At 38.6% G+C, this 19,545-nt stretch overlaps 1 protein-coding gene across 14 annotated transcripts in view; it reads right to left on the minus strand.

Annotated features, from left to right (window-relative positions):
- Positions 1-2,867: 2,867 nt before the first annotated feature.
- The window catches only part of mbnl2 (muscleblind-like splicing regulator 2), a 206,770-nt gene continuing 190,092 nt past the window's right edge, over positions 2,868-19,545 (minus strand). For 13 of the 14 annotated variants that reach the window (XM_073028495.1, XM_073028504.1, XM_073028580.1 and 10 more), the window contains one exon: positions 2,868-6,589. In XM_073028495.1, coding sequence (XP_072884596.1) covers positions 6,450-6,589 — 140 coding nt within the window. In that variant the 3' untranslated portion in view covers positions 2,868-6,449. Of the gene's footprint in view, positions 6,590-17,995; positions 18,081-19,545 lie in introns of all 14 variants that reach the window. The other variant, XR_012096226.1, reaches the window with a different exon arrangement.

Consider the following 19,545-nt stretch of genomic DNA (forward strand, 5'->3'; position numbering starts at 1 on the left):
AGAAATAAATTTACTTTGAAATGCACGTATACTGTACACATTCTAGTACTGGGGATGTTGCACTGACACTTGAAAGCATTTCAGTGGCAAGGTGGGAATTCATACGAACATGGAAAGTGGTAATTGTGACCCTTGGAATTTCCTTAACATCAAAAGCCAGAAAAAAAATCTCAACAGCTGCATAGATAGGAACCTATTTTTATAGGTTAAATATATAAAAACACACCTGAATTATCAATGTATTTAGTTGATTGCAGGGGCCCATACCCCTGTAGCGTTGCTCTTAATTTAGTTACGACACACAAAGCGCTGGAGGTGCTCAGCAGGTCGGGCAGCATCTATGGAGGGAAATGGACAGTCAATTTGGGTTGAGACTAGGAATCCTGAAGGGTCTCAAACCGATACATTGACTGTCTGTTTAATCTCCACAGATGCCCTCCTGTTGAGTTCCTCCATTGTCTTGCAGGTTGCTCCAGGTTCCAGCATCTGCTGTCTCCATTTTAATTTAGTTGCATCTTGTCCCTAAGACTTCCATTCCAACTGGTTTACTGTTAATAAATCGGGAGCTACAAGACCACAGTTTGAGCCTTCTTATCATTCGAGCACGACAAATGCTGGCATAAAACTGCGAGCAGACACTCATCTACAGGGAACCTAAATCTTAAGTAATGATTACAAACTGTTGTCAAGTGCCAGGGGACTAGATATTATGTGATCAAACCTCCAGACATATGTCCACCAAGGAGTGCCAACTCTGCTGGACACTTCCCTTATTTAAAGGGCCACCACTTTGAAATGAAACAACAACAATACATATATGCAAGTTTTTACCTGTTCAGTTTAAAGCTGTGACCAGGATTGGGGCAGCAAGTTTAGGGCCATCAGTAGTGGGGCTACCTGAAAAGCAGCCTTGACTAATACGATTAATGAAATTAGATGCCTGGAAGGATGGCCTTGGAGAATGGAGCAGGTTTGATTTGGAGCTCTTTCGATTCTGTTGAAGGCTTCAGTGTTAATAAATGGGTGATTAATGAAGATATGGGATTTACCAGATGCAGCAGGATAAAACATATTTTTTCCCCTCAAAATCACAAACGTGATTTTAAATTTATTTTCTTTTAATTTAATTGTTTACCCTTCCTGGAAGGAATTTGGCCAGCCTGCAATTTTTTTCCCCCAGAAATGAAATTCTCACATGAATCATGGCATCAGAGATACGGCATAGAAACAAGCCTTTGGCCAATCGAGTCTGTAGCGACCATCCATCTGCAACTGTCCTGTGATTAGGCTAGTATTAAGTGGGTGGGTTGCCGGACAGTGCAGCATGCTGGGCTGTAAGGGGCTTGTTCTGCACTCTTATCTAAAAATAGATAAAGGCATTAATCCTATTTTATTACCACCATGTTCAACTCCCTCCTCCACCTCAGATTCTAACCCTCACACTAGGGGCAATGAACTGATCAACACACGTTTTTGGGAAGTGTGAGAAAACTCATGTGGTCACAGGAAGCACGTGCGGACTCCACACAGCCAGCACCCAATGTTAGGATTGAACCTAGATCTCCGGGGTCATGAAGCAGCAGCTTTACGCACCGCACCACTTTGCCACCATAAGTCTTTGGAGCCAAAGAATGCAAACATAACCATGCAGAATCATCAGAACATTGTGGAAAACATGGATTGACAACTAGTGATGGAGATCGTTCAGCCCATTGTGTTTATGCTGGGCTATACTTTTAGCATTCACCATAACACCTTTGGGAAGGGCATTGTTGAGCCAATTTTCATTGCCCTTTCCAGAAGCATAATGCAAATCATAAAAATTCACTGCATGAACAATTATCTTGAATCGTTTCCCTCTAGTTACTGACTTACTGCTACAGCATTTCATGGTATTGAACACCTTTATGCTCCTCTGATAAATGGAGAGATATTATATTTTAGTGCCCCATAATTTCAAGTGCCGAGTTATGATCACATGTACAGGATTGTAGCTGGACTGCACTTTGAGGATGTCCACACAATATAAAGGAAAAAGCAAGTACAAATGTTATGAATGTTCCCAGGATAGAGAACAATTTACCAATTGATCCATTGATCTCATGGGCTTTTATCTTCTGGATCAGCCTACCATGAAATCTTTGTTGAAATCTTTTACACAAGTCCATATATACAAGCATCCATTGCTCTGCCCTCATTACCTTCAAGACATGACTTCCCTTGCACAAAGCCATGCTGACCAACCCTGATAAGACCTTGCTCTTCCAGATGCGAGTACATTCTCTGCCAAGAATCATCAACAATAATTTCACTGATGGAAGGTTCACCGGCCTATAAAAGTTATGGTTTGTCTCAACTGCCCTTGTTAAACAGAAGGCAACATTGGCTGTTCTCCAGTCCTCTGGGACCTTGCTTGTTAAAGATGACATAAGGATCTCTGTCAACACCCCCTGCAATTTCCTCACTTACCTCTCTCAATAACCTGGGATAGTTGACAACAGGGCCTAGGGGCTTAACCACCTTAATGCCCTTTAAGTGCCCCAACACTACCTCTTCCTTGATTTCAACATGCTCCAGAATATCATCCCTCCTAATCTTGCTACCCTTCATGTCCTTCTGAGGTTAGAACGAACACTGAAACCAGTTTTGAAAAAGGAAAAAAACAAATGATCAGCTTCAGGACCCTTTGGATTTGGAAACCTATTGAATTTTTAAATAAGGTGGGAGGGAAGAGCGGTAAAGTACATTAAACCAGATTTCTAGCAACTGCATTTTTCTTTTTGCTTTGCAATTTCCAGCACGTGAGCTTAATGTGAGTTGTAGGTCTGTATGAATGGACAATCAAGATTCCTGAAATAATAGGACAATTTTTTTCCCAAATATTTATTTATTTTCCCCTCAATGGTCATAAACAAATAGTTGCATCTTATGAAATAAAACAGTGAATCATTCAACATAACTAAACCATAAACAGTATATAATCTGGCAGTAATACAGAAAAAAAATCGGTACTGTATACCTGGGAAGTGGAGGCTCTGTGTACAGACAATTGTTTCATTGCAGAGTGACATATTACTACACTTAATGAACCACTAACGGCACTCCATTTGTGTGTGTGTGTGAATGGAGATATTACATTCTTCAACTACTAAGATTCACCAAACAGCATAGCTAGTAAACTTATTTGGCCACTGTCACTAGATTTCAAACTGGCTTTTTAAAATATTGAACTGAACACTTACCAGGCAACTGTTGCCAAAAACAGCCTGAGTCATGTTCAACTTAGCACTAATATTCTAACCAGAAGACTGCATCAGGAATTGCAGAGTAGTGACTGTAAACTGTGGTGCCTGACAAAGCAATTCTTGAGATTACAACTCAGTATCGTTGTAAATAAGGTACAGTGAGTGAAACAGGTACATAACAGCTTCCTGTTGGGTTGAAGATGTTGTGTCCTAAGGAAGGATGTTGTTTCTGTCAGATTTGTATGATATGTTTGAATATTTTATCTTTTATTGTTGCTCAAAGCAAGCTACAAGCATGAGAGACTAACTATAGTTAGTGCTCCCTAGTAGAGGCATGAATGTTCATTTCTTAAAAAAAAACTGCAGCATACAATTTTATATATAGTTTTAAAAAATAGTTTGTGTTAACTGCCTAGACTTCCAACAGGAAATATATTATATTTCAGTAAACAGTTACAATTCACGTCAAACTGTCTCTCATGACAAAGTTTTGAACGGAGGATTTAGTTTCTACTTAAAAACCTCTGCCCTCGTTTTACAATATAAAGACAGTTTTATTACATACTTACTATGTACATAAGTGCAACTAGATATGTTATACATATCTGTACATTACCAGAATCAGTTAGTTCAGCTGCATTTCAACTCTGAGATAGTGATAACACTCCTGAAAACAACAAACCCTTCGATGAACACAAACCAATGTGTTCCTTGGGTGAGAATGTCAAAAATATTCAAACAGTATCAATTTTATACCATCTGACAGTACACAGCTGGCGAAAGGCCAATATCTGCAGATCAAATGGTTCTTTTTATAAGTTGGAAAAAAACAGAAGTATAAAGACAAGTTATCTATCATTAAAAGTTAAAAAAAAAATACACAGATCTACACAAGTACACATGTATCCTGCCATTATTGTGACATGATTATCTCATGTTAAGGATCAATTTACGTGTGTTAAAATATTAGTTAGGCAATACATTTTGTTATGAGATTGAGTCTGAGGCCTTAGAAAACTAAGTGCGCTGGATAAGTGCTGTGGCCACAAGTGGTGCCCACTTATCATAGTGCAACAAGCTTTTAAGCTGAGTGCACTACTTCATAACAGAAAATATTGCTATAGCATCAGAAATCTGTAGAAAACTTTGCCCTTCTACACAAAAAACAGAAAAAAGAAATATGATGGATATTGAGAATAAATGTGACTTTAAAAATAGCTCATAAATGTTAGCATTGAACTACGACAACTGTTCACCTGCACTGTTCTTCTGGAAGTCTCGTAGTGACATAGTTCCCTATCTGTTAATGGTATGTTTTACCACTATAAAATGCAGGTCTAGTTGACTTGGTAATGGACTGAGCTCTACATGTATAGTATAAGAGCAGGATTTAAAAAAATGTTACTACTACTATTAATCCTCAATAAAAGTTTCAAGAAAACAAAATCATTACATGTTATCTTTAGTATTAATTCTACTATAAAACCATTAACATTTCATATCATAAAACCAATCTTGTAAAAAGGTAAACCTATTATGAAAATGGAATATATACTTTGAACACAATAGAGATTCTGATCAAACTATTAACTAACTTCTAAGCATTATAATGGATGGACTTAACTATGATCTTCTAAGACTTTAAAAAGAATTCTTTAAATATAAACTATACTTAAAAAAAGAAAATTACCAAGTTATAGGTTTTTGTGTTTGCTATGTTCTGATGACTTCATGTAGTTACTGATTGATTTAACAGTATTTAGATTGTATGGTAGAATTCAAGGTTACATTAGGGTTCTGAGCCAGCCTTAGTATATATCCTTGTTTCATTTTTGTGTTGAGATATTACAACATAAATTTCGTGAAAAAGTGTTTATGTCAATGTCACTTCTAAATCTTATATTAGAGTCACAATCACATTGTGACTTGCAGAATGAAAAAAATTTAATCAAATTTACAGTTTTATGATGTAATTTGTTTGAAAGGATGAGAGAATCACCAGCCCCCATTCTTGATATTAGTGAGAAACTAGAGTGTATTTGGGAAGAGCCTTTTCTTAGAAAAAGAATAATTATTTTTTAAAAAATTAATTCTTCTTGTCGTGTACTCCAACTATACTTTCTTTGAATTGTGCCAGCTAATTCAGTCTCCATCATTAACATGAGAAAACACAAAATGCAATTTTGGTAAAACTTACACTTTGCACATATTTGTGAATAATTGCCCCCACCCTCTTTACTTTAGGCACTGTTACATAAATCATGTACTAGATTATAAGTGATAATACCGTGCATCTTTTGGAGTTGGAAGAATCTTTGGTAATGCAGAAAATATGGTGGCCAAAATTATCGCTGCAGTGAAACTGACCTGCTGTTTCCACAATCAAGTGCTTTTGCAGCCAGTCGCACCGACTGAAGTTCCACTGTGCAACCCCAAAGACAACTGCAGGACTGGCAGTGGGAGCTTCACTTATGACATGATTCTTCAAGCTTTGAAACAAGCTGCCTCAGTAAATTAAACCAACTTCTCAGTGTAGGAACTACATATCCAAAAATGACTGCAATGCACTGGAAAGACGTCCTTTCACGATTTGCTCATATTACCACAACAAGGCATCAAGAGCATCAGCAATCAATGTACAGTAAGCTTTGGCAAGTCATTATGTCTGTGCAATATTTCAGATTAATATAAGAACCTTGGAGTTATTTCATAATTCACATCTATAAGATTTAGTTTACTTAATATTGTCTTTTTTTTAGAAAATAAAAACTGATCATAATTGATCAAATGCTATTTTTCCCAGTAATTAATTAGGCTATTATAAGGTTTAAAACCCCATTTTGTTTTGCACTGAAACCCTCAGAGTTTTGTGTACTGTTTGTATAAATGTCCATGGGGATTCTTCCAACTCAGCAGGTGCTGTTTTTTTTTGTATACCATGATATCAGACAACAAATTATTAACAATAGAACCACATCACACTCTTTTCAGAATGTGATGGTTTAACAGCTTCACAAAATGAGACATCAGAAATTAGATTACCATCGCCTAGATTGTAATATTTATCTTAAGTGCTAGTTATTTACAGGATATATGAATATTAAATATGTGCCTGAAATCATCTATATCCTTAAATTTGATAATGCATTTCCCATCAAGATCTTGTACTCTTGCTTAATCTAAATAGAATGCGTCTTAATTTAGTTAGCATGCTGGCTGTGGTAAGCCCAATATGGATGCAGGTGGGGAGTGAAGAGGATAGTATTTACAGTAAGCTTGTTCGTGAGTTTCCATAGAGATGTCCTGGGAATTCAATAGCTTCGGGTTCACTATTTCAGCATGATCTGTTAGGAATACAGAAAAAAGGGATTTAGCCAGGCTTAAGGTAATGCAGACATAGGGAAGAGGACAGGATCTACAATAGTTGGAATGATGTATAAATTCCTAAATAACCGGCGCGACAGCATCAAACGAAACATGCAGGTTGCTATGGAAACTGCACATGCATACAAATGTGCACAGATCGTTATTCTCATCAGAGATTTATAATCTGCTTAATAGCACCTTTGTCCAGAGCTGTAATTGTCTAAATCTCAAACTGAACAGTGTTAAACCTTAAACCTGCTGAACTGAGGAATGAACTAATTCCAAGGGTCTAAACATGAAGGTCCAATCTGTTGGACCTTTGGTTTTGCCAAAATAGCTCCGTACCAAGTAACGCAAGAAGCATCAGACTAGAGTACTCATCCCAATACATCACGGGCACACCACCCCCACCATAGGTAGTATTTATAGGAGGCACTGCCTCAAGAAGGGAACACCTATCATCAAAGATACCCACCACCTAGGCCATACCATTCTCTCATAGCTCCCACTGAGCAGGAGATACTGAAACCAGATGTCCCACACCACCAGGTTCAAGAACACCTACTTCCCTTTTAACTATTTGGTTCCTGAACCAACCAGCACAACCCTAGTCACTACCTCAGTATAGCAACACTTTGGACTAAAATTGACTTTTTTTGGGCTTACTTGTGTCAGTTCTTGTAAAAATTGAGTCTAATTTATGTTTAATAGAAATCTATCCGGTGAATACTCTTAAGTACTTATGTTAAGTACCTATGATGCTGCTGCAAGTAAGATTTTTTATTGCATCTGTACGTATATATACTTGTGCATCGGACAATAAACTCAACTTAGTCTTTTACAACCAGCATTTCATTTCTCACTAGTGCTTCAGCTAACTGCAATTCAAACCCTAGCTACAGTGGACACATAAAGGTTATTGAAGTCAGCCATTTTTGCTCAGCAACCCTAGAAACCCATCAAACTGATCGCAATCTAATAAGAATGCAACAAGAGGCAATATTCTGTTGCTTAATTAATTTAATTGTCTTAATTAACCCTCATCAGAACAGCAGAATGTAAGTGTCTGAGAGTCAACAAGTTTCAAATGCACAATGAAGCACTGCTGGAACTTAAGATTGTTCGGCTTCACTGGGGGTACTGGCTAAGAATGATTAGCATTCATATCCCAACTGCGCCCCTATTTGTTAAAGGAGCCAGGTTTTTGGATCTGAGTGTCATTTTAGGTGTGGCCCTGCTCTCTGCAGGTTTAGAAATGAGCCAGGAGCAACAGCTCTTACTCTACCAGGGTAACCTATAGCCCAGTGGTATGAATATCTAGTTTTCCAATTTTAGATAGCCCACCTCTACCACCTCACTCTCTCGCTCATTCCTTTCCTTGTCTGGTCCTTCCATTTTTGTCCCCTTTCCAACCCCCTTCCTGGTTCTATTAGCCCTCTACACACATAGCAGGCTTCCCCCCCTCCCCTATTGGTTCTGGTTCCCTCTGCCCTACTAGTTCCCATTCTCACCTCCTTTACTTAACTGAGCCCAGCATTGGAAGGAAGTCTTTGTGTTCCTGCTTGTCTCCACATTCACCCTCCCCTCCTTCCATCTACCTCTCATTTTCTCTCTCTGTTAGTCTCCATCCTCATTCACCTGCCTCTCTCTCCCACCTCCACCCTGGCGACCTTTCCCTAACTGACACAATCTATCTGTCTTCTTACACCCCTCCTCAGTCCACCAATTGCCTTGGACTCCAGTCTCACCACTTCCACCTCCCACCTCTACTCTTAGTCCTCATAAAGGGTCTTGAAGCAAACCAGTGACATTCTTTCCCCTTCACAGATGCTGCCCTACCCTCTGAGTTCCACCAGCAGATCACTGGTTGAGCCAGGTTTGGTTTGTCAGCCAGGGAGTGGTGATGTGAGAGAATCTCACTTCAGATCAAATACTGGACTAGGCTTTTCACATGGAGGTCATATAATCAGAAAGAAACAAACTCATCTCTGTTATAAGTGAAGTTCTAATATAGAATCTTTAAGTGACACCATGGCCAAAAGGGCTACCTTTTGGAGATGGGTGGCATAGAGATTTGCCAAAATGGCAATGAAAGGATTATCTATCTGAAGTATTTAGTAATCAAAGATTCTCTCAGAATGAGTTTCAGGTTTATTATCGCTGACTTATATGACATGAAATTTGTTATTTTGTAGCAGCAGTAATGTACAAAAACATGAAATTACAATAAAATACAACATAAATAAATAGTGCAAAACATAGAATAATAAGTTAGTGTTCAAGGGCTCATGGGCAGTTCAGAAAACTGATGATGGAGTTGCTTCCAAATCGTTGAGTGTGGGTCATTATTTTCTCAAGGAGCAACTTACACAAGAAAGCTGGGTCACTCCTCTGTCTCCCTTCCTCCATGACCTGGCGTTGTGGCAAGAACTCAGACAGGTATTCAAAGAATGGGTTTGAAAGACATTTATTACAAAAGGGTGTTTAGTGAAAGGGAGTTAGTAAAGGACCTTAACTACTAGCAGACATTCAAGAAAATGTGATTATCTTTTTTCCTTGGAGAGTATGTGTGTTCAGTCAGCCTACTTGCCCAAAATTATCACAACTTTCAGTAGCATCTGAAGTGGTAAACTTGAGACCTACTCTTGTTACTAATCAAATGAGACTCTGAATGGAATAACTGACAAGTGATTCTTTCGATTTAGATTCCCAAATCTAGAGAGCATGTTCTAAAAAATCTGCCTGATACCCCAGTTCCTTCTTGAGTATTGCATGCTGATGCTGAGGAAAACACTGATGTATCCTAGCTATCCTAGCACTGGAGAATCTGGATTTCTAGGTCAGAACATTCTTCACAAGATAAAGAGCCGGGCCATTTCTCATTCACCATGGGTTCCAAGGCAGCTGATAACTGTAACATGAAACTTGAAATACAAATGTCAAAGTATTAACGAGTGTTTCGATCTTGATCTCAATCCTTTGTGACTCTAAGGACTGTATTACATTTACCGATGAGTCTGGTGGAACATGTGCATCTATACGAGCAGGGTGCTATCCCTAAATGCAAGTGGGATATTTTGGAGAAAAATTACTGGAATGGATAATCAAGCATAGCTCTTGATGTAGTCTGACTCTCATTTTGGTCTTTGGCTTGTTCAGCTGGTAGAGACTATTGCCCTGAAGTTAACTGATTCATTGCCCCTTTGACCACAAAACCCAGTAGGAACAGAAGATAAATAGGTGTAAGAGTTGGCCATGTGGTGTTCAGAGTATGCTGTGCTTTTCTTCCAGATCATTACTGATCATTGACTCAACATCTGTACTGCCTCTGCTTCATATTCAGAATAGAGGGGTGTCTCAGAAAGGCCGCGTCCATTATCAAGGACCTCCAACACCCAGGGCATGCCCTTTTCTCACTGTTACCATCAGGTAGAAGGTACAGGAGCCTGAAGGCACACACTCAGTGATTCAGGAACAGCTTTTTCCCCTCTGCCATCCTAAACGGTCATTGAACCCATGAACACTACGTCACTTTATAAAAAATATACAGTACTTCTGTTTTTGCATGTTTTTTAAATCGATTCAATATACGTAATTGATTTACTTGTTTTATTTATTATTATTTTTTAATTTTATTTATTAATTTTTTCCTCTGCTAGATTATGTATTACTGCTGCTGCTAAGTTAACAAATTTTACGTCACATGCCGGTGATAATAAACCTAATTCTGATTCATCCCACTGCAGAAGCCCTACTTCTATAGTCCAGGACAACATCCTCTCTGTTCTCTTCATCCAGGAAACACCCCATGCATCATCCTGGAAACAACACTCCACCACACTGCTCGGCCCTCATCCAGGAAACACACCTCCCTGCATCCATGAAAAACAGTTGTCAAGCCCTGTATGAATTTTGTAACGTTCAATGAAATCTCCACTTGTTTTTCTAAACCAGGGGTTCCAAATCTGGGGTTTACCGACTCCTTGGTTAATAGCAGGGGTCCATGGCATTAAAAAAAGGTTGGGAACCCCTGTTCTAAACTCTAGAGAATGCAATGTTAATAAGCCCAATCTCTCTTCACAAGTCAAGCCTGGAACAGGTCTCGTGAAACTTTACTTTCTCTATGACAGGTATATCCTGTTTAGGCAATACAACAAAAAAAATTGTACGCAACCTGCAGGTACGGAATCACTGAGACCCCGTGTAACCGAGGTAAGGCACCTTTATTCCTGTACTCAGACTCTCTTGTAAAGGCAAACATGTTTGGTTCTGGTGTAAGATCTTTGGCTTGGAACATCAACTGTATTCTCTTCCCGAAGATGCTGCCTGGCCTGCTGTGCATTGCCAGCACTTTCAGTTTTTATTTCTAACATCCAGCGCCTGTATTTTTTCAATTTCCAACATATTGTTTGTTTTCCTAATGAACTGCTGCACCTGAATACTGGTGTTCAGACTCATGTACATGGGCCCCTTTGAACATTACCCAATCTGTCACCGTTTACACTACTGTTTTGTGCATCAACGTGGATCCCACATTTGTCCACTTTACACTGCATCTGTCATGTTCTTTCCCATCCACTCAACCTGTAAGACCATAAGACATAGAAGCAGAATTAGGCCATTCGACCCCTTAAGTCTGCTTCACGATTTGACCATGGCTGATTTATTTTCCCTCTCAAACCCGAGATTACTAAGGTTGACAAATCCCCAAGGCCTGATGGGAACTATCCTAGGATACTGAGGGAAGCAAGGGAGGAGATCGCTGGGGCCCTGGTAGAGATCTTTGTGTCCTCTAGCCATTGCTAAGATCAGAGAATAGCCAATTTTGTTCCTCTGTTTAAGAAGGGCAAATTATAAACTGATAAGCCTTACATCAGCGATAGAGAAATTACTGAGGAAAATTCTTAGGGACAAGATTTACTGTGCAGTTTGAAAGGCACAACCTATTAGGGGTAGTCAGCATGGCCTTGTGAGGAAGAGATTATGTCTCACCATTTTGATTGAATTTTTTGAAGAAGAGAAGATGATTGATTAGGTTAGGGTATGTGCACATTAATAAAGAATATGACCTAATGGTAGGTGGTTCAGAAGACTATGTCAGATGCAATCCACAGTGAATTACTGGATACAAAATTGGCTTAGTCAGAGAAAATAGATGGTAGTGGTAGAAGGGTAGTTTTTTTAACTAGCTCTCTGTAACTGGTGATGTTTTGCCTGTAATATATATCAATGATTTGGGTTGTCTGATTTGTAAGTTTGCAGATGAAGCGAAAAACATTGTGTAGTTGTGGATAGTGAGGAAGGTTGTCAAAGAATACAGCAGAATATAGATACTGTGTCCACATCCCCTCAAAGTCCCTTTAGAAAGTTCACCTTATTCACAGTCCCACTAAGTATTTATTGTAACAGCACAAACATGGAAATAGTGGAACTGGTCTACTTGGTTAAGTTTGAAAGCTCTGCAGAAGCATCAGCAGCTGTTTTCGATAGCACCTCAGTACAACAGTAAGTTGTTGCAGGTATACAGTTCTATTCCTTAGGCCCTCAGAACATCCCACATCACTTCAAAGGGAACTGAGTGCTATCTCAGTGTTGCTGTTGTTGTTAAGTGACAAACTCAGCAGACAATTCATACACAGCAAGATAAAACAAGCACAACTGATCAGTCAATTTGGCTAAGTATCGCTGGCTAGGCCAAGAAATTAGGAAAACTACTCTTAAATAATCTCAGGAATGCCAGTACGGACTTGAGGGGTAGGGCTAGATTTTGCCATTGGTTTCTTTGATGTGATGGTGAAACGTTTTAATCAAGATGACTAAGGTAATAAAATAAACATCTTTTCAAAACACTTTAAGCCCTTGGAAAAGAATACCCACCAGTCAAATGCCTCAGAAAGTGCTACCTTTCAATATTAATTTTTGACTATTTGATTCCAAATTTAGGGATCAAGACACAATGTCAGTGACGTATGCTTATTTGTAAATTCTGGTTTTATGTTATCTTCATGTTTTTTATTAATATGAATTTAGATTAAACAGCAAACATTTAACTGTTGCTTATGGTAGGAAAATATTACTTGTTACACTCAGAATACTTCAATATTCAATAACCTGATGCATCAAAATTCAGTATTAAAATATTCAACTTAAGAAGTATTTGATGCTGCCGCTACCTCCAGACTTTTACCAAGTGGAAAACTCAGCCCACATGCAATTTCACGGGACTCAACAGATTTTTACACCTGTGTTGGGAGGTAGCAGTGAAGCTGAATGCATTAAATTACATTTCTAAAATTAATTCCCTGGAACGAATTGTAACTATGTGTGTGAACGTTATATTCTAGCAAGGTAAAAAAAAATGCTCCTTGTTTAGAACTGATAAAACCCACACTATTTAACAAAAATGTAATTGGCAGTTGAGGAGTCTGTGCCGTTGGGATACAAATGTATAATTACACCAGGGGAGGCAGAGGGTGTAGGTTAGGCATGAGAGAAAATGTTGAAAGTGTCAGTAGAGAGGGCTTTCTGAATGGGATAATCCAAAATAAGGAGCTGCTGAGGCTGGGCACCAGAAATACTAGGTTGTGTATTTGAAAGAAGGTTGACAGCTTCAACTTCTTAGGAGTGAACATCACTAATAGTCTGTCCTGGTTCGACCATATCTAACCAACGCATTTGGCACAAGTGGCCTACCCTGTCGCTGTAAATTCTAAGCTATCAACAAGTCCAGATGCGGGGGGGGGGGGGGGGGGGGGGGGGGGGCAACAAGCAAGGGCATTTAAGTGGCAGAACCACTACTGGACTTGCATGTTTACATCTTCAGAATTAACACAGAGAAGAAAAATGTTTAATTGCAAATGATGAAATGGGTGAGGAAAGTACAAAGGAAGGGAGGTGTTATACCACTTCTTGCTGCCTTGGTAAAGCAGCAAATATAATCAAAGACCCCACCCAACTCCATCATTCTCTCTTCTTCTCTCTCCAATCAGGCAGAAGATAAAAACGTGTGAAAGCATGTACCTTCAGGCTGAGGGACTATTTCTGTTCTGCTGATGCAAGATTAGGTTTCCTAGTCGTCCTCACAATCTATATCCTAACAAAATTGCACCTTACTATTTGCTTGTACTGTACTTTCTCTGTAAATGTAACACTTTACCCACATTCTGTTATTGCTTTGTACTGCCTCAATGGACTGATGTGATGAAATGATCTGTATGGATGGCATGCAAAGCCAAGTTTTTCCACTCTACATCAGTACATGTCACAATAATAAATACTTACAGATTTTATTTAGAAGAACTCCAAACTCAGTAAATGCTCCGCAAGAGCTGCAATGCTAACACTTTGCTGAATTTAATGATTGGGCCTCATTAACATCCTCGCAACCAGAGGGATATTCTGTTTGACCTTGAGCAAAAGCCCTGAGCTTATTCCCCAGTTCTTTTTCTTGATCATCTTTTAAGAAGCTTATCTCTCCTTTGCTGTATAAAGCTTTAATTTACATTAGAATATACCAAACATTCTATTGCTATTTAATTTCATAATATTAAGTTTCTTAAAATTACTGTTTGTCCTCCAAAGCATAGAAACATAGAAAATAGGTGCAGGAGTAGGCCATTCGGCCCTTCGAGTTGGATGGCTGATCATACAACTCAGAACCCTGTACCTGCTTTCTCTCCATACCCCCTGATCCCTTTATTCACAAGGGCCATGCAAAGATAGTTTCCTTTTATAATCCAGGATTAAATGAAAACATGTATTTTACTGTCAATTATGTTAAAGAAACATTTCAAACAAAATGGGCTCTAATGCAATTGATTCTTGTTCATGGGTTTTCTTAATTAGTTATATTTATCATTTAAATGTTCATCCCGTTCACCACTTTATTAAGTTCAGTTTTCCTCACCTGACTCTGCTTTCACACCGTCTTCAAAATCCTACACCACAAAGTGCCAGTTGAAAATTAATCAAGCAATTCTAATCTTAAAAGTATCGAACTGTTGAAAATACTTCATCTTTGCATCAGTAGTTTGCCATTTTAATTTGTCCACATCTAGTCCTTGCATTCTCATATTCAAATCAAAATATATTAGAAAGAAAAGAACTCCCCCCCCGAGCCAAATAAAAATTGATGAGTATTGATCTGATGTACTCTTTGTTTCCCTCACTTTCTCAGGCTTACAATTAAACTGTAATGCCTGAAATGAACCACTGGTTGTTCATAAAAACACCTCATCTGAACTTAGGATGGAAATACAAGGCTAAAGAAGGAAAGGAAGGTAAATGAATTCAACACACAAAAATGCTAGAGGAACTCAGCAGGCTAGGTAGCATCTACGAAAAAGAGTACAGCCAACGTTTCAGGCCGAGACCCTTCGGTAGGACTGAGTCGACTGTACTCTTTTCCATTGATGTTGCCTGGCTCGCTGAGTTCTTCCAGCATTTTATGTGTGTTGCTTGGATTTCCACTTGTTTGTCAAGGTAAATGAATTATGTTTTTAGACCGTATATCTAATTATTTCCACTCTGGTATATGTCAACCTTTAATCATGACTCCTAGAGATCAGACTCCTGCAGTGCAATGCTCCCAAAATAGTCCATGCATTGCACATCTCTCATACAACCGCAACTTTAAATGCTCTGTCTATTCACCAACTTCAGAGAACAAGCTTTGGACTCTGTCTCTATATTTCTCCTCCTGTAAGAAATGCTCTTCAACCTACAATCTGTCTAAACATCTCCCCTTGCTTATATACAGATTAATTTTAGATTTATTTTGGGCCACCCTTTCAGTCAACAAGTTCATGTTTAATTATCATTCAACCATACATGAATATGGTTCAGTGTTCCTCCAGGGTGAAGGTACAAAACACAATACAGGTACTAACAGCACACAGCACATATGGCTACAATTTCAGAAAACATACAGTCACAAAGAAAAAAAAGCAGCCCAAGTCCATGAGTCCTCCTTGTTCTTCTACCAAGTGAACACTGGGGGCAGCACAGAGCAAACACCAGAGGGCAACACTGAGCAAGCTTCGAGTGCAACACTCAATGAGCATCGGAGGGCAGCACTGAGTGAATGTTGGAAGAGCCAGCCTTCAACCCAGAACAGATTCCAATGTGCCCCCCGCTCCCTCCCACATCGTCTACCACGTCTCCTCCCCCGGGTGACTGCAACAGGTGATCCTGCGGCTTAGACTTAGTCCTCGCCACAACCACGGCAACACAGCTCTCCTGCTGTTGGACCTACCAATAAACCAGTGAAACCAGTGATCAATGAAAATAAAAATATTCTCTGGATTGCTGAAAACCATTTGGTAAAATTTTAGCGTACTTGTCTTAGTTCTTATTTCTGTTTCTTCCTACAAATATTGTAGCATTTAAAAGGCATAAGGATTGGGAAGATTTAGATGGATATGGGCCAAAAGGGGCAAATGGGCCAAGCTCAGGTAGGCAATTTGGTTGGCACAGTCAGGTTGGCCCAGAGGACTCAAACACTCACACTCTTCTGCACACTCCTCACTCTTACTCAGCTCAGCAAGTGAACATGCCATGTGGAATATCTGCTTCTTGTTATTCCAAGCTGTCTAATTTAAGTTACATGATTATTTTATCTTGGCAAGCAATACCTAGTGTTTAAATAAAGCCAAGTTTTTTTGATAAATTTAATTCTTTTAAATCAAAACAAGACACTGAACTATCTAATACATTCCTTTAAGACAGGAATCACAGCTTCTTCTAGGATGAAAAATGCTGTCAGTCACATTTGAAACCTTCTGGCAATCTGTAACATTACTCTCGACATGGATATAAAACTAACCACAAAGACTGCTGCATGACAACATATTGAAATAATTACACATATTTTACTTTCTAATACTGTTCAAAATCTCTTAATTTACATGGGTTTTCTAATTCGTTGTTGTAGTTGAATTGCAAACCCTTCCAGGTTTGGAGCAGAGACTTAACTTCCACCCTGAGACACTGGGATAAGAGATTAGAAATTACTTCTAAACTACCTGACAACAGTTTACACTTATGAAGACCAGCGAGAAAGTTTATTCGGTAGTATAAGGAGAGCAAGTGAGAAAAACAATTGCAGAAAAAATTACCAAATCTCTCCAAATGCTTGTGAATAAATTGTACTGAGTGGGGTAGTACTTGCCTACGATGTCACGTATAATTTCCCAAGTGGTGACAACACATTCACCAAGTAACACAGAAACATTTCCATTATATCAGACTGGAACTACCATATCTTCCAATAAGCTGCACAAAGTTTAAATTGAAAGTTCAAGAGTTTCCCCAACCTCAGCTCTTTCAGTGCTCTGGAACTGGCAGAGGACAGGACAGTTAATGCTGTGCAATTTATCTGTTGGTGCGCCTACCAATGTTGGCCATTATGATCTATAGTGTCAACACAGTAAATCACAAGTGTGGAAAATGCATGTGTCAACTCTAATTTAAGATCATGGTAATGGAAAAGAGATAGCTACTTCCTTAACTCAGTTAGGAAGGACATGAAGGAATGTAGAAATGAGTGATGAATGTTTCAGGACTTACTGTGATATCATCTTCCTGTTATAATGAACTTTAATTGATCTGCTGTGTATGTTTGTTGAACCAGTACACGATCATCTCTCACTAAGCTGTCTTTCCAAGAATTACAACCAAAGATTGGCATTGTAATGGCAAAGTGGTAAGAAAAATATTGACAAATGGAGAAACTTTGAAGCAGAACTACAAATAGCTTGTAAAACATGTGAACTGGATTAGAGAACATAGCAAAATACACCAGACAGAGGTATCAGTTGCTCTTTAAGGTTTAACCACAGAACCTAAAATTATTTTTCAAATTTGTCAACATGTTTTCAAATGTAAATCAAAGAAAACTTAAGTAGTTATTAGTCAATTTTGGCCAAATGATGGTATCATACTTCCACTTCAACTAACATATAAGCATTTATAAACCTTCATATGTAAAACTTCATATTAAACCCTGAACACTGAGCAAAATTAGGAATAACATCATTTAACTGTCAATACATTTTCGTGGTAGACTCTTCATAAATCTGTACTTTGAAATCACTCGTGTTGTGTGAAACTGCAGTATCCAGCAAGAACATTCATAGTTAGAACACAGAATATACACTGCAGTTTGCTATGGCTTTTAGTGCATGCAGCCTGTTACCAGGGATGAGAAGATTAGGTAAAGTCACACAGATTACCTTTTGACTAAAGTTAGTCTTAAAATGTTATTCTCTAAGCATAAGTATAGAACAGAAATATTATGAACATGGCAAGCACAATAACAGCAGCTGTTAGCTGGATTGTTAAAAAAAATGCAAAGCACATGTCTAGCCAGAATCACCATAGCATACCTTTCCCATGTGTCAGAAAGCAGCAGCTTAGGTAAGAACAGTGGCCCAAATTGAAGTCACGACAGATGAGCAAAGCTTCCACTCACTTGGATTAAGGATGGGGTATCAGCAGGTTGAACAGAAAGTTAGTTGAAAGAAGACATACCACAGGGGAATAGGGTAGGTCAGTATAACAAGCAAACAGTGCTAGGTTTAGTTTTGCATTGCAATGACAGAAAAAGGCAGTTTTAAAACACAAGACAAAGGAGACATTAAAGATGTAGATTAAGTTTTCTCTTCCACAATTTTCAACTTAATCTGTATTAAGCTTAAATGGTTGAAGCACCATTAACTTCTGTGTTCAAGACCAAATACATTAAAAAAAAGAAAATTTAAATTATGCACATATGAAAAAACTCTGCATCAGATACCCAAACATACTGCAATCCTTTGACAGCAAGATGTTTTGAATGAATGTAAATGCAATTGAAAAAAAAAGTTAAGAGTAAATACTGAAAGTTAGGAGTAAATACTGAAATCCTGAGTATATTAAAAGAGATTTTTCAAATCTCTTTTAATGTCATTTTGGTATCTATTTAAGTACACACAATGGGTGTGGTGTGAATGACGGGGAAGGGAACTGGTATAATTACAATAATGATTGAGAGGCATTCTGGGCAAATCTAAGTGCTGAGCCCTAAATGAAGAACAGGAACATGCAAACCATGAGCCGTTATATAAGCAATATAAAAGCTTGGAAAAAGCAGTGCAACATTACAATCATAAATAAACGTGCAGGCACTTTCTTGGGAGGGGGTCTGAAACAGCAAAATCCTAGGGTTGTTAAGTTCAAATTTTTTTTAAAGAATAAAATCAAAGTAGCTGAAAGCTATTCAAAGATACTGCTTTGTGCTTTATCAGTATTTTCAACTGAACATAGTTAGTCAGTTCTACAAATACTCTGATGGCATCATGATATGAACCAAAAGGTTTTGCCCCTCACTGCTCTGATAAAAATGTGAAGCACTAACAGACTAATGAGAGACACAAAAAATTCTGCAGATGCTGTAAATCTTGTGCAACACAAAATGCTGGAGGAACTCAGCAGGTCATGCAGCATCTATGGAGGGAAATAAGCAGATGACATTTCACACTGAGACCCTTCATCTGCACTCATGCCTTCGCCTGAAACATCAACTGCTTATTTCCATCCAAGGGTGCCGCCTGCCTTGCTGAGTTCCTCCAGCATTTTGAATATATAGCACTAAGTCTAACTAGACCACTACAGTTCCAGGTTGCCAATGGCTTCGTTAAAATGCAAAATAATGAACTAGTGGAGGAAGTCAGCTGCAAGGTTTTAAACCAAAATGTGGACTGTCCATTTGTCTTCACAACTGCTGCCTGACATGCTGGAGTTCCTTCAGCAAACTGCTCTTTGGCTGCAGATTCCAGCATCTGCATTCTCTTGTGTCCCCCTGTTTCATTAAAATATTTTTTTCTCCCCTTTTCTGGTTACTTGTGTTAAACTAGCATTCTATTTCTATTACAAGATACTACTATGAGGGCAGTAC

Source organism: Hemitrygon akajei, chromosome 2, assembly GCF_048418815.1.
Source record: "Hemitrygon akajei chromosome 2, sHemAka1.3, whole genome shotgun sequence".
In the NCBI taxonomy this organism is placed as follows: Eukaryota; Metazoa; Chordata; class Chondrichthyes; order Myliobatiformes; family Dasyatidae; genus Hemitrygon; species Hemitrygon akajei.